At 40.5% G+C, this 16,468-nt stretch overlaps 1 protein-coding gene across 9 annotated transcripts in view; it reads left to right on the top strand.

Moving 5' to 3' along the window:
* SLF1 (SMC5-SMC6 complex localization factor 1) overlaps positions 1-16,468 on the top strand; it is a 72,636-nt gene that overhangs the window by 9,117 nt on the left and 47,051 nt on the right. For all 9 annotated transcript variants that reach the window (XM_043546231.1, XM_043546235.1, XM_043546234.1 and 6 more), the window contains 3 exons: positions 5,302-5,545; positions 10,089-10,251; positions 16,068-16,202. In XM_043546231.1, coding sequence (XP_043402166.1) covers positions 5,302-5,545; positions 10,089-10,251; positions 16,068-16,202 — 542 coding nt within the window. The remainder of the gene's footprint in view (positions 1-5,301; positions 5,546-10,088; positions 10,252-16,067; positions 16,203-16,468) is intronic.

A 16,468-nucleotide genomic window follows, 5' to 3' on the forward strand; every position in this document is an offset into this window, starting at 1 on the left:
GGGGAGAAAAGGGTCTTTTCTACAGCTGCCCCTGAGCTTTACCTTATTTAAAATATCCTCCTCTCATTGCCTTTAATGGGGCTAAAGCCAAGTTTCCTTCAGTAAAGGTGGTTGCGATTTCCCTACACTTTTTTTCATGTGGAAGTGTGGTTGCCCTGAGTAAAGAAGGCTGCCAACTCATTATTTGTGGTGCGACTGAAACTAGGCTGCCCTCAACTCAGGGGCGGCCATCTTCCCTAGTTAGGATAAGGTAGTGTGGAGATCAGGAGGAGGCTAAGAGAGTGCAGAGGAAGCAGAGAGGGAAATAGTAAGGGTGGATCTTGTAAAGGGCAAGGAGGGAAATAATGGGGGCAACGAGGGGGTAGACACTGTGGAATATGAAGTGGGGAGGAAAAACTGGGTTGTGTAAGGAGAGAGATGTAGAAAGGAAAGAAGCAGGATAGTACTCGGGGAATTCTGCACCAAAAAATTAAAAATTCTGCACACAATATTTTAAAATTCTGCAAATTTTATTTGTTAAAATAATGCACTATAATCCTGCTGGTTTCAATAATTCTGGTAATTTGTTTAAACTACAATACAATGGATGAAGAATGGGAGTGGGGAGCATTGGAGGAAATCCCCAACCCCCCTCTGTCTAATAGTAATGGAGCTAGTATTGACCCTTTAGTCAACAAATATATGCAGCTATACGCTCAGTGTTACATCATAGGCAACTGAAGTACAAGTGAGGGCTGGGGACTCAAACTCGCAATTTATATTGGCTACTGACGATCTCCAGAAAGGTCAGTAGCAAACAGTTCATGGAGCACATTTTGATAGAAAAATTGAGTCCAAAAATGTAAACCAGTTCTAATCAGTAAAGGACCATAAGCATTTATACGGCCACACTGTCCTTTACACCACTCTGGCAATGTAAAGGAGCCTTAAAATTTTAACACCTTTTTATACTCCTTGGGAATTCACTAAGAACACTGGGAACAATTAACTAAGCAGGCAGGCTGTTACATTCTGCTCTGCCTGAGGGGACAGAGGCTGCCTCACACCTACCTCCCCAGAAACACCCCAAAGCCCTGCCCATCCATGCTGAGGGTGCCACAATAGCAAGCAAGAGGGACAGAGTATCTGTCTCTCTCTCACACATGACTTCCCAGCCCTTCTATCCCAGCAGTGATTTGAGTGTCTACCAGCTGCTCCAGGTGCCCAAACTGGCTTGCCTGTACTGCCAGGGAGGGGCTTGTGACCACTCTTGCGGCTTCCCTTTGCTTCCCCATCAGAAGTCATTTTTCTGTGGGGAAGCAAAGAAATCTGCGGGGGCCATAAATTCTGCACATGCGCAGTGACACAGAATTCCCCCCCCCCCCCCCCCCCCGAGTAATGATAGAAATAAAGTATGGGGATGGACAGGGAAAGGATGGCAGCTCCTCCACTCTAGGGCTTAGGAATGTTTTTTAGGTTCTCTCTCAGAAGCTAGCAGGGATACTCACATTTCACATGTGCTTGTCACATTAGATTTTGAGCATGAAAATAATCAGACTTAGGGTACAGGTGGCTTCCATCTAAAGATTAAAAAACTTGACGGGAAATGAAAACAAATCCCAGATTTTAATTCATCTTTCTTGACATCTGACTCATGATTTTAGACTATTAGGGATTGGCTGTAGTGCATCCATGCAGATGGCTCCCTCTCTGTGGGCACAGGGTCTTGATAAGTCTCTTAAGGCTGGAAATCCTCATCCTTTCCCATCTCCACACCCTGGGTGGTTAAAATACATTGAAAACAGGGTGAGCAGCTCTCACCAACCAGTTGAGCAGGAGCAGCTGCAAGGAAGTGCTCCTTGCATAAGCCAGGGAATGGAGAAGGAGCTTTTCCTGTTTTTAGCAGAAGAGGGGGAGCCACTCCATCTCTTTAATCTCTGTGTGGCTCCCCTCAGATTCTTCCCCCTGAGGTAATAGTGTAAAGCAGGGGTGAGCAAAACACGGCCCATGTGCTGGATCCGGCCTGTCGTGACTAACATTTCCATCTGGCCTCTTCTGCCCCCTTGCAATCTCTGATTCCGGGCTGCTAAAAGTCCCACGGTGCAGCCTGCACCTTGCACCCCCTCCCACACCCCAACCCCCTGCCCCAGGTCAGAACCCCTCTTGCACCAAAACTCCCTCCCAGAGCCCACACCCCTCACCCTCTCCTGCACGCCAACACTCTGCACCAGCCTGGAGCACCTCCTCCATTAATATAGTAGAAATATGCGGCCCATGACAACTTATCAAAATACGTGGAGTGGCCCCCCTGCGAAAATTATTGTCCACCCCTAGTGTAAAGGGAACTCTGTCAGGGATATTTCAGGAAGATCTCTTGCACATCATACCTCTCCATGAGGTTTCTGTAGGTAAGGACCCCCCCCAAAAGGGCAACTAAACCACCAAAACGGCAGGAAGAGACAAGGTGAAAATATCAGAGGGCTAGCTATATTAGTCTGTATCCACAAAAACAGTGAGGCGTCCAGTGGCACCTTTAGAGACTAACAGGTTTATTTGGGCATAAGCTTTCGTGGGTAAAAAAAAATCCACTACTTCAGATGCATGGAGTGACAATTACAGATGCAGGCATAAATATAATGGCCCATGAAGAGAAGGGAGTTACGTTACAAGTGGAGAACCAGTGCTGACAAGGCCAATTCAGTCAGGGTGGATGTCCACTCCCAGTAATTCATGAGGAGGTGTCAATACCAAGAGAGGGAAAATTGCTTTTGTAATGAGCCAGCCACTCCCAGTCCCTATTCAAGTAAAATTAATGGTGTTAAGTTTGCAAATGAATTGTAGCTCTGCAGTTTCTCTTTGAAGTCTGTTTTTGAAGTTTTTTGTTAAAGGATGGCTACTTTTAAATCTGTTATTGAAAGTCCGGGGAGATTGAAGGGTTCTCCTACTGGCTTTTGTATGTTGCCATTCCCGATGTCTGATTTGTGTCCATTTATTCTTTTATGTAGAGACTGTCTAGTTTGGCCAATGTACATGGCAGAGGGGCATTGCTGGCACATGGTGGCATATATCACATTATTAGATGTGCAGGTGAATGAGCCCCTAATGGTGTGGCTGATGTGGTTGGGTCTCCTGATGGTGTCGCGAGAGTAGATGTGGGAACAGGGTAGGCAACAGGGTTTGTTACAGGGATTGGTTCCTGGGTAGTGTTTCTGTGGTGAATATTTGCTTCAGGTTTGGGGGCTCTCTGTAAGCGAGGACTGGACTGCCTCTCAGCGTCTGAGAGAGTGAGGGATCGTTTTCCAGGATAGGTTGAAGATCGCTGATGTGCTGGAGAGGTTTTTAGTTGGGGGCTGTACGTGATGGCCAGTGGTGTTCTGTTATTTTCCTTGTTGGGCCTGTCCTGTAGTAGGTGATGTCTGGGTATCCGTCACACTCTGTCAGTGTTTCCTCACTTCCCCCGGTGGGTATTGTAGTTAATAATGCTTGATGAAGATCTTGTAGATCTTTGCCTCTGTCTGAGGGATTGGAGCAAATGTGGTTGTATCTTAGGGCTTGGCTGTAGACAATGGATCATGTGATTGTCCTGGATGGAAGCTAAGGCAGCAACACAGAAGTAAAGGTGGCATGGTATAATATTGCCATCCTTGCTTCTGCTGGTGGGGCACTGCCTTCAGAACTGAGCACCAGGCCAAAAGCTCCGCTCTCTGGCCACCCAACTCTGAAGGCAGTGCAGAAGGGTGGCAATACCACAACCCCCCCTAAAATAACCTTGTAGCCCCCTGCAACTCTCTTGTGGGTCAGAACCCCCAATTTGAGAAAAGCTGGTCTCCACCATTAAATCTGTATTGTATAGGGTAAAAGCACACAAAATACCAGATTTCATGGTGGGACACCAGATTTCACGGTCTGTGATGCATTTTTCGTGGCTGTGAATTTGGTAGGGCCCTATCCATAAAGGATAAAGTGATGCAAAACTGCATTTTGGTCTTGTTACCACCACTAGTTCATATTGACACAATATATCTTCCAAAGAACACTAAGTATGATTCCCACCTTTTTAGTTTTACCCATAATCATTCCCTAGTAATGTCCAATATTGCTGAATATTGCCCTTAGGCACATTTTTTTTTTGGTGTTGGGGGCGGGGAGGGAGACATGCATGTGCACCACCTTTTCTTGGTAAAACTGTAGCGAGAGTGTGGTTAGATTCAGTAGATTCTAATCCCCTTCAGTATTTATCCTCACCCTGAGAGTTCCAGCAAGCATACCAATGTGGATGGATTTTTAATTACGTGGAACCTATTGAGTAGGAATTGGTGACAAAGGGTTTATTAAGCTATAGGTTATGTACAGAGCACCTTTGTGTCTTTCTATTAGATGTCCACACCCAGTGCTATCTCCTTTAGAAGTACCATCTGTGGTCTTGCACTGATGCATTTTACCAGTACCCCTGCTGTTCTAAGAAATTGATTAGGATCACACAGTTTCACTTAATGTGTGCAGTAAGCAGTGTTTCAATACAAGAGGACCACAACTCCTGATCTGAACCTGAAAAGACAGACATTTAGAAAAGAGGGAGGATCTTTACATACAGAAGAAGAAAGAGGCTTAGGAAGTGAGGCCAAGGGAGGGGAAAGGATGTGGAAAGGAGTACTAGTCTAAAATTGTTTCCCCCTAATATTGGTATCCACTAAACTTACACAATTAGAAATGTCTAGACTTTCAGAGTTTAGAGATGAACTATGCTGTGCTTTTAGTATGCTAAAAATTTAGACAGTTTTGTTAGCTGGTGATACCGGTATTTATGGCTTCAAATAAGAAACTAGCATGGGATGCCTTTATTTGTACATCCAAACAGATTATTCATAAAGGTGATTTGACAGAGTTGTTGCATTTTCTCTGAGTGCACAGAATGTTCACAGTCAGGAAATCTATTTTTACAGTGTATTGTAAAACATCATATAAGAATACTAAGGCTAAGTTGATACTGGACAAAAGACACAGGAGCAAAATCTAGAGAGGCAAATTAATATCATGATTGTTCTTTTGTCTGGGATTATTTTATTCTGGAAGAGCTTGAGGATACTATGTCATTAGAAGAAAGTAAAACTACCATGTCCAGTGACTTTGCACAATTCTGATGTTAAAATATTAGGAAAGGAGAACTTTTGGAGTAGAAAGAAAAATTGTTCGAAATGTTACTTAAAGACGTACTGTGGTATTTGAATGAGAGAGCTTGAAGTTAATTTTATATTTGATCTTCATTTGCCATTTGTCTGTACAAAAAAATCTTTTGTGGCTAACAGTTAATTTGCTTTCTAGGAAAGTGGATACTAACTAAGGACTACATAATTAATAGTGTTGAAAGTGGCAGATGGCTTGATGAAACAACTTATGAATGGGGATATAAAATTGAAAAAGGCTCCCATTATTCACCTCAAATGCAATCTTCACCTAAAAGATGGCGCGAAGAACTAACATGCTCTGGTGCTTTAGGGGCCTTCCACAGATGGAAAGTTATCCTCCTTGTGAAAGAAGGTGATAAACGAAGGGATTCTATCACAAGGTAGGATGATACTACTTAAAGTTGAAAGAATGAATGATAAAGTAGTTGATATAGCTGAATTACATTGTTGTTCTCCCTCTCCCATCCCAATTAATTTGGTCCACAACAACTCCCAGTGCTTTAGTCCGCATGGCATACTGTTCCACATATTTATAATAGTTGGAACAGTAAAAATTGCTGGTTTTTCCTCTTCCAGTTTAGTTTCTTTTGACTTAGTACTATTACCACATTGTTAACTATAGCACTTATGGTTTTATGCATATTTTAAATTAATAGCCTAGGAAGACTTCCTCTGCCCCTCACCCTGATTTGTTCTTAGCCATATCCTCAGAGTTCATGCTCATTAGCAGCATTCTTTTATTTTTCTGTGGTACTGAAATGAAATGTCCAGAACCATATTTCATTTGTGTAATGAAGCTTTCTTTGAGTTGTATGTTACAGTCTACTATGTATCTAGCATTTTGTTAACTTTGATAAATGTTTAGATATGAAAATACCATTAAACTGTTCCATTACTAACTGTTCCATTATTATTATTTTTAAAATAAGGGCATCTTGGTCTAGTTCCACGTTTTCCCCCTCACTATTTTTGGTCCCCTCCTCCCCCAAAACTGTAATGCCTAAATGCTCATGTTGAACTTGGAGAGGCGGGATGTGTGATAAAAGGGCAAGGAATACAGTTAGTGGTGGTGATCTTAGTCTATTGTGAAACTACCCCCCTTTTTCTCTGGGATGGCAACTTGTCTTTTATTATATGAGAGTGGCAATCCTAGAGGAAAACAAGACTGTCTCATAGGTAAGAGTGAAATAATATGCTAAGTATGGTTCGACATATTGTAAAGCCACATTCTGACTGACTTGAGCCTTTTTTGTGTCACACTCATGCAGCAGCTCCCCAATGGTACGCTGCTGCAGCCTCAGAACTGAAAAAACACAAAAACTTACTTGCATCATGGTAAATAGGGAAGATTCAAAAGGAAGGGGACAGAGATGATAAAGGAGTGGATGGGAGGAGAAGGAACTGAAGGAAAAAATGAGTTTAAAAGTGCTCAGTTGGCCTTTTGGGATCTCTAGCCACTTCTATCCCACTTTCTGTTTTAAAACAAACCTGGTCGTCTTTAATATTTTAAGACCTAGTTCTGAGATGCTGTCATAAATATAAAGGAAAGAGTAGCATAAAATCCCTCCTTGGCAGGTGTAATGAAGTGCCTTACCTGGAAGGGGTTAAATAGTTCAATAACCTAGTTGGCACCTGACTGGAAGGACCAATGAGAAAAGAAGATACTTTCAAATCTGTGGGGGGGGGGAGGATTTGTTTTTTGTTCTCTTTGTTGTTCCCTCTCTGGATGGAGGGAGAGACCAAGCAGGTACAACATCTTCTGAAAACATACTTGGAATGATCCATCTAAAATTACAGAAGTTGTAAGGAAGGCAAGGAAATGCATTGGGTTATCTTTTGTTTTGGCTTGTGAGTTTTCCTGTGCTACAAAGGTAGTTTTATTCCTGTTTTTGTCACTGTGAAGCTGAGTCCAGAGGGGAGTCCTCTGTGTTTTAAATCTTTTTATTACCCAGTAAAGTTACCTTCCATCCTGATTCTCCAGGTGTAATTCTTTTACTTTTTCTTTATTATAAAGTTCTTCTTTTAAGAACCTGATTGATTTTCAGTGTTCTAAAGACAAGGGTCTGGTCTGTGCTCATATTGCTAACCAATTAGTTGGTATATATTGTTCTCAGGCCTCCCCAGGAAAGGGGGTAGAGGGGCTTGAGGAGATATTTTGGGGGGAATAGGGATTCCAAGTGACCCTTCCCTGAATTTTTGTGTAAAACACTTGGTGGTGGCAGCAATACCGTCCAGGGACAAGGAAAGCAATTTGTGCCTTGGGGAAGTTTTAACCTAAGCCTGTAGAATATAAGCTTAGGGGGTCTTTCATGTGGGCCCCCACATCTGTACACCAGAGTTCAGAGTGGGGGGAAAACCCTGACAGATGCATATGTTTTAATAAAGTGAACTGAAAGTGGCCATTGGACATCCTGCTGCTGACAGGGCAGGTAGGCTTCTGAAGGATAGGAGTGAGTGGGAAGGATCTTAACACTTAAAAGTTATGATAAAGTTTCTAGTAAAATATAGGGCATAATACCTGCTCCTCATGTTTATTAAATTATTTTTTTAAATTAAAAAAACCTCATTCCAATATCTAGTTAAGTCATTAGTGCATCAGGTGGTTATTGTTGCACTACTTGGGTGGTTGAAGGAATTCTGCCTTCAGCCTCATGCCCCACAACTAATGATATATGTTAAAAGCTTTATGATCTGCACCTTCTTGTGACTTATTGCTATGTTATCAGGGTCTGCTAAAGACTCTCCCTTCCTTACACCAAGCAAGTTTGAGCTCAAGCATCTATTAGGTAGTCAACAAAGGCTCTGAGATTAAAGCCCCATTACACTAGGCCTAGGTGTAGACATGGTCCTGGCTTGAAAAGCTTATATTCTAAAAAGACAAACAGTATAAAAGGGTTGTGGAAGAGATACTATACAATATTATATGCACATATACCTATCATATTTGATTTTTTTTTTTTTTCTCCAGGCTTAGGAGTAAGGAAGCAGGAAGAAATTAAGAGTAGGTCAGTACTCCTGCTGCAATTACACTTGGGCAGGCAGGGGGAAAGCAAATGTGACTCGTATATGAGCATATAGAAAGAATTCTTGTAGGGATTTAAAGGAAGATAGGGTAATAGTCTGACATATCAGTTTGGAGAGTGATCACGGCTGCAGCTTTCATCCAAGTCATTTTCTAAAGCAGATTGAAATCCAACTTAATTTTATATTTGTAATCCATTGTCATTTAACAGCAGGTTCCTCTGTCAGATTAATCTCTATAGATCAAACAGTAGAGATCTGAAAATCCCAGCTCCTGCTCATATGAGACCAATGTAATTCCCCTGAAGACAAAACCAAATTTTTTCATTCTTATATGGCCTAAGCTCCTTACAGGTCTCATGTAGCTCTCTAAAACTACCTCAAGGCAGGCCATAATAACCACTAGTCTTTTCTCCTCGAGGTCTTTTGATCCTCATATCAACATTAACCTAGGTTACTACTAGACTGAAACTTCCTTTTCTTTTTCCTTGTAAGTAGGTAGTCAGCCTGCATCCAGAAATTGTGGGCTATGACCCCATTCCAAAAGAGAGAGAACCATTAACATCTAGTTTATTAAGTTGTATATGGTTTCTCCTTTCTTGGCAGGGGGAAACTGAGCTGTCCTGTGCCCTTCTCAAACAAAATGTGTTAAGTATTGCTTTAATGGCAGAGGATATAAACAAGCCAATTTCCTTCTTGTCAGGGAAAGTAAACAGCCACTATTCCTGACCTGTGGCTTTAGGATTCCACTACAAGTTATCATTGTTCCCCTTCCTCTTTCTTTGTTGCTGTCCCAGCGAGACACAGCTGACTACCTTTCCTTTTAGTTTGCCAACTAAGGTGCTCTTTACAAAATGAGACAGATTTTCTTCCCTCATCCTCAGTGTCTGGGTACATGCATCCTGCAGCATTTCTGAAAGACATTCTGTTCTCTCGCTGGAATCTTAACCTGGTTCTGCAAATCCCTATTTGTTAAGAATGAAAGTAACCTTTAATAGCAACTACATCAGCAAGACAAATGAACTGGGAGTTGTGTGCATCGGGGAATCTGTATTTTTTCCCAAGACATTACCATACAACAACCTGGGCATCCCTTTACTTATGCATAAAAGCATTGCAAGGCAGATATTTTGCTTTCTGAAAACATAGCTTTCAGTCAAGTGTCCTACAGGTGCCAGTAACTTTTAAAAAGGATTGATTTTTCTCTCTCTATCAGCTGTACATAACACTACTATTTATTTGTTTGTTCTCTTCTGCTTTTCTCCAATTATGACTAACTTAGCGTGTGTGTGAGAGAGAGAGAGATAAAAGTAGGTGATCTTTTCTTAGAAGTATAAATTGCAGCAGTGTACCTTTTTGAAGTTGTGTATGGGGAAACAATTACAGGTAGCAGGCCAGAAACGTTAACTGAGCTGTCTGGGTATTACATTAGGTGTGACTAACTGTACTGCTGTGGAGTCATTCCTGCAGTGTAGGTATATCTTATGAAAGTTCCAATTTACAGGTAAGGAAAACAATACCCCATTTTCAGTAATCCCTCTTTATTTAGATAAAGATCCACTAATTCTCTTGAGCTGTATTGCAATAAACCATAGTTACTGTAATACTAACTTTGATCTTTATAAAAATGCACTTGTAGAAGCTTCCTAAAAGATGAAGAAAATTAGTATTCTCTTCTAAACTGAGAAGACAGTTCTGTCTAGTTGGGTTACCTACTTATCTCAGGGCTCTGAAGTGCTCAGTTAGCCTGCTAAGGAAGGAAGTGTGACTTCATACCTGCCCATTTTCTGTTAATTTTGGGTGCATTGTAGCTTGTGAGCATTAAAAAATACTTTTAAAACAAATTTACAGTAAATACATATTTTAAACTGTATTATTATTATTATTATTATTCTTTTTAAGAGTTCTAGAAGCTGGAAAGGCAATTATATATCCACCACAAAAGGAAGTGAGAGCTGTTACTCATGTATTCACTGATAATAAAAGTGTCAGCATAGAGAGAGAGAAACATCTCTTTGAGGCTCCATATTATCCTGTGCAATACATAGGGGATTATCTTTTTGAGGTAAGTAAAATAAATATTCTTAACTGAAATTAATGCTTCATTAATAGTGGATTGTCAAAGTTGCAATATGTTCTAATCAATAAACAAAAGTGAAAGGGATGCTGTCAACTTAATTTTTTAAAATGCACTAGTGTGTTTTTGTTTTCTGTTTTGTTTTTTTTTAATTCTGATCACCTTTTAAATAGCATGTGCTAACTTTTGGGGTTTTTTTAAATGTCCTTGAGAGGATTGTGTATAGCCAGGTTTTCTGTTCTGCTTTTGGTTGGGTCTGATAGCAACACCACCAAATTCCCTCTTTCTCTGTGCACACACCTGCCTACTATCTCTTCAATTGCTGCTTATTCACTGCTGTTACTTGTAAACATACTGTTAGAGCTACAGGTATACACTTTGAGCAGTTCATGAAAGCGATGCAACTGACAAAACAGTGAAACTCACTATTTACAAAATGCCAAATGAAAACTATTTTTTCCTCTGTAATTGTTTTTCTAGTATCTAAGTACAAAAATGTCAAATGGAAGTGGATTTTTTTCAAGTCTGACAATGTCTACTTAACTGCATTAAAACTGTACCTTCACGCTTCAAACATCAGTTTAGTGATTTACCTTCCCCGCCCCCATGCATGAACTCATAACTTACCCTGCATTTTCGTCCAGATCATATAACATTTTAGCATAATTTGTAAAGATTCAGAAACTTACTGAAAGCAAAGGCAGCTTGCCAGTGGTTAATTTGGACCAGTGCCTAGTAATATTGTAGCAGTTATGAAACTGAAAAGGGACTCAAAATTGGTAGGTTCACAACTTCGTGTCTTGCTTTTCACTCAGCACTTTGCAAAGCTAAGTCTTTAGTACAGTTTTAGGAAAAAAAAGTGATGAATGTTCCACAATACTATGTGAAAGACCTGGAGCCATGTCTGCACTACAGGAACTATATAATATGTTGGTATAACATGGTAGCGTAGACACAGCCTACAGCAACAGAAGGGATTTTTCCATTATTGTAGGAGTATCACCTCCTTGAACAACAGTACCTAGGCTGGCGGAAGCATTTGGGGATTAAGTCAGTATGGCTACAGCGCTTAGGGGTGTGGATTTTTCACACCTCTGAGTACCACAGCTCTTTTGACATACATTTTAATTATAGAGTAGGCCTTAGTCTGCTCTCAGTTTCTGCTCTGTAACCTTGGCCTAGGAATGTTTTCTAGAAAAGAAGTGCAGTTGTGAACATGGTACATTTGAATCTTGCTCCCATTGAGGCCAATGGTAGAACTCCCCTTTAATTTCGTTGTAGCTGGATACAGCCTGGACTCCTGCAGGGAGTGTTCCATGCTGACTTGGATTGATTCTGTGGTCCAGTTAGGATCTGCCTTATTTGTCCGAAGGAGGAGTTAGTTATCCAGTCCTTTTAGGCCAGGGAAAATTGTGGCCGCAGCATGAGGCTTAGAGGAAGATGATATGTAAGGAAGAAAGGATGCAGAATATTTCCATGCTAGGAATCTAATGTGGTATTTATATGCAACCTTATGATGATAAACCAGCATGCAACAGAGAGATATTTTATTAAGAGAACTTTCAAGTATCTAAGTGGTTATAAACTGTGACATATTTAGACTTTTGGCACCTTAGAGACTAACAAGGTGCCACAAGTCCTCCTTTTCTTTTTGCGGATACAGACTAACATGGCTGCTACTCTGAAACCTATACTTAGACTTTGTCTGTTAGATCACAAATAAATAGAGGACAGGTGTAGGGAACAGACTCAGTTTAAAGGCCTTGTAAAGGAGAATTCTTTTTTGAGTAGCCTATTCATATTCACACTTTCAGAATAGCAGTGCCTGTTGGAGCACCCTTGCCCCCCTCCGGCATCTCCCCTCTCTGTCGCTGAACATTTTGATGGCAAGGCTATAAAAGGGGGTGCTGTACTTCAGGAGCTTCTGTTACTTCTAACTGTGACAGCAGATTGATCAGGAAACTCACTGGATCTTTCGGACCTGGCTTCATTGGAATGGATTGGTCTCAGTACCACCTTAGCTATCTAGTTATCCAGTCAGTCTAGTTAAGTTAAATCAATGTTTCTGAACTGTTGGAACTGGCGTTCTTTGAGAATACTGCTGCATATTTACATTTTCCACCCTCCTTCCACAAATGAAGTGAAGACTCGGAGGAAGAGGGGATGTGAGAAGGTCATAGAAGGAACGGAGACAGCTGGAGCACAGCACTCCCTTCTATAGCCTCAGCCTTAGAACATTCAGGAACAGTGAGGGGTGAGGGAAGGGCATAAGAGCTACTAAAAGGTTCTGTCTGTGCATCCCAGGAGTGTGCATGTGCAGAAGTCACATTAAAGAACTCCACTTACAGGCAAGTGACCTTCATTTTATCATCTTGTTTTTGGCTGAATCTTATCCTTCTTAAAACAGTGTGTCACTAAAATTACTTGGTTTCATTTTGACATTGTAATGCCATCTCCGCACACTTGAACTGAAATCATTTGGCTTGAACTTGACGTGACAGCTGTACACTTACACTAATCTTATTTTGCACTGTGGTCTGAAGTCATACTATGGTTTTCAGAATTTTGCATTAAAGCTTCCTATGGGATGGTCATTATGAACTCAATTTCCTCTATTGCTTGGCACTGTGGCAAATCAGCAAAGTTCATAAACACGTGCTTGATGAAGAGCACATAAGCCAATAAGACTTCTCTCATGCTTAAAGTTAAGCACACATTTGAGTGCTTTGCTGAAGTAGCAGGGATGGTATCTCCAGAACACCCCTTCATGGCAGGGCATGGCCCTGTAGGCATCCCACCTTCAATGCCCAGTAGCTTTCCACCATCAGAAGTATTTAAAACAAGAATCCCCTTCTGGAGTCTAACATATTAACTCTTTCCACATAGTTTCCAGTGACTCTGCAGACCCAAACCCTTCCCTTTTGGGTAAGGGAATATACAACTTTCCTTCCAGGGCTTGTATTGTGCTTCTCCCTCTCTCTTTAAATTGCCCTGCACTGGTTCCACCTCAGCTGGCAACAGTCTTTCAAGAAACAGAACTAAAAACAAAACCTTCATAATAGTTCTTCCTCCATGCATCTCTGCTGGGGTTCAGTCTTCCTGCTTCCCTCCACAGCGTGGAGGCCAGGTCACACCACTGTAGTCCTTTCTCACCATGTGTCTCACAGACTCCTGCAGGAACCTTCTTGCTCTCTGAATCTCTTCCTCTGATGAGGGAAGACACCTTATTTACTACTTTCTTTCCCCAGACCTTGTCCTGGTTGGCTGAAAGGAAGGGGAGCCTTGCCCCACCCAAACCACAAGGTCCCAGTCTCTTAAAGATACAGTTACCTGGGTTTCCCTAGGCTCTTAACTATTACCCCAAGACCACTTACTCTTCCCGAGCATCTGCTCCAGAGCTCCTGGAACAGGATTTGGCTGGCCACAGTCCCCAGTACCTCTTAAACAGGGCAGACCACTTTGTTACAGCAGGATTGGCGCTGGAGTGCTCAGCACCTTGCAGGACTGAGCCCTAGTTTATTACTCCTTCAAAGTGAATGTCAAATTCAAATAGTGATAAAATAACAAGGAATGTGGCCAGATCTACAGAATAGGGGATTCTATCTTGAAAAGCAGTGACTCTGAAAAAAATGTAGGGGTCATAATAGACATGCAACTCAGCATGAGCTTCCAGTGTGATATTGTGACAAAAAGGGCTAATGTGGATGTATAAGTAAGGGAGGTGATTTTTACCTCTTGATGTGGCATTGGTGACACTTATACTGTAAAATTGCCTCCAGTTCTCACCTCCCTCTTTTTAAAAAATGATATTGATAGTTTGGAAAGGGAGCAAAAGAATGTCACAAAAACGTTTGAGGGCTGGGAAAAATTCCTTATAGTGAGAGACTTAAAGATCTCAGTCTGTTCAGTTTATCCAAAAAAAAAAAAAAAAAAAAAAAGATTTGATTACAGTGTATAAGTACCTTCATAGGGAGAAAATATTGGGTCTAAAAGTCTCTAATTTAGTGGAGAAACGCATAAAAGAACCTATGAATGGAAACTAGAATTTGTCTGGCTTCAATCAGAAATTGGGCATAAATTTTGAACAGTAAGCGTGATTGGATTAATGATTAACGATTGGTTAAAATTAATAATAAACATTTGGTTAAAATCATGCACTGAATCTTTATGAAATGTATTTTCCCTATATTATACAGTATCTAATTAAATTTGTAATTATTTTATAACAACAATGGACTAAATTGTAGCTTTGCCAAAAGACCTGTGTATGGAGCAGTGTGTAGTTAGACTGTGATTCTACTAAGAAAAGAGTTTAAGACCTAGAAGGACTGGATGACTTGGAGTACCGGTTAATAAGATATGGAACCTATGTTACACTAATAAAAATGATACCAACAGGATCTTGTAAGAGGGACAAGGCAAAATGCCACGTTTATTGTAAATACAACAAAACGTTACTATATGCAATTTCTGTATAGATACATTCACACAGGTTCTGCAAAAAGGTTGTTATGGTTACCAGCTTAGACGTTGCTCGTGCCAAGTCATTGGCCAGGTGGCCTGGACACGAGAGTGGAGCTGAGTCGTTGTCAGATGCGCATCCGATGCTCCTGGAGGGTGGTTGCAGAACCAGACTCAAAGAACACAGTCCCTGGGTCCAATTTTTATAGGTCTCTGGTTCAATACAAGTCTATGGAAGTTGCTTCATCATGCCAAATTTACAATTGAGATGACCATCAATCAGCTCAATCAGCAGATGGTACATCCATGACGGCTAGGTGTTATCTTCTTGTTCTTCCTTGATGCATTTTGGGCGGATTCCGGTTCGCCCTCTGGGGGTCATCCGGTTATCTCCACTCTGCATATTCTTCGGCCCATCAATACCAAGGTTGTAATTCTTAGGATTAGGCTGACACCATTTACTAACCAATTATTTCCCTGCTTCAGGCTTTCAATTCCATGCACTCATCATTCATTCTTTTACTTAACAACACAGTCTCATGACTCTTTTGGTTTTAACAAGTTTCATCCCACTATTTTTCCTTCTTTGGATACAAAGATTTACATAGGCATGACAAGGGGCCCCATGGGGGAAGAGGGTCAGGGTGTTGCTTCAAAGAACAGCATTGTTTTCTCAAAGTTCTTATCACTTTCCAGCACAGACTCTTTGTCCTGTACCGGCCATTCTTATCATCTCCTTGCATAGTTTATTAGCTCACTCCCTGTACCAGCCTGAAATAATTAGCACTTTGGCCTTGCATTTGTTACAGAATGAAATTCAACAGCATGGAACTGATGTTCATAACTTTTTGCAATACCTATACCTTTTATCTATCTTTATTTCTACTACTACATAATTATAATTCTATCATACTTAACTTTGAGGGTGACCCAACACCTTTAAACTGTAGCTTGCCAGTTGAGCTTCGTCACTGGTAGTCAGCCACTGGAAGGGATTGACATCTGATCGTATTTTGTTGCCCTTTATGAAATTGGGGCTTTTCTAGACAAGGAGTTATTCCAGAATAACAATTCCTGATTAACTCCCTGTGTGAACACTCTTATTTTGGAATAAGAGTTCCTTAACCCCTGGATTAAACTAATTCAAAATAAGAGCGTCCATCCACAGAGAATTAATCAGGAATAATTATCTTTTAATTTCACCCCCTATTTTAGTTCAAAATTTTATAAACTTTATAAAAAATATATGCAAAAATATCTATAGAGGAGAAAAAAGGTGTAAGCAGAGTTGTTTTAGACAGCTGTCTCTGTATGTACAGTTTTAAATCTTTTGACCTTCACAGAATGAAATACAAAATATTACTGAAGATAACCAGATGAACCATCTTTTAGCTGAACAAGAAGCCAGAGATACAATGTCTGACATGCAACTTGTTGAAATGAAAAATGCATTAATAAAGCATATATATTTTGCTCAGGTAAGGAAAAAACCAGGACTGTACAAACTTTTTTAGTTATAAAAATGTAATAAAATTCTCACTAGGTATATTTGCCCTTCAAACACAAATGTAACAAAGATAACATTAGATTTCTTAACATCTGCATAAATTGTAACAATATATTGTAATTTGTAAAGTTTACAAATTCTATACTGTATGTAGTACAATACTATCTTATTACCAAACTAAGATCCATTCTATTATTAGGTGATTGTTTAATATGTGTCTAGTGAAAAAAATGATGG

This window comes from Chelonia mydas, chromosome 5 (genome assembly GCF_015237465.2).
Source record: "Chelonia mydas isolate rCheMyd1 chromosome 5, rCheMyd1.pri.v2, whole genome shotgun sequence".
Lineage (NCBI taxonomy): Eukaryota > Metazoa > Chordata > Testudines > Cheloniidae > Chelonia > Chelonia mydas.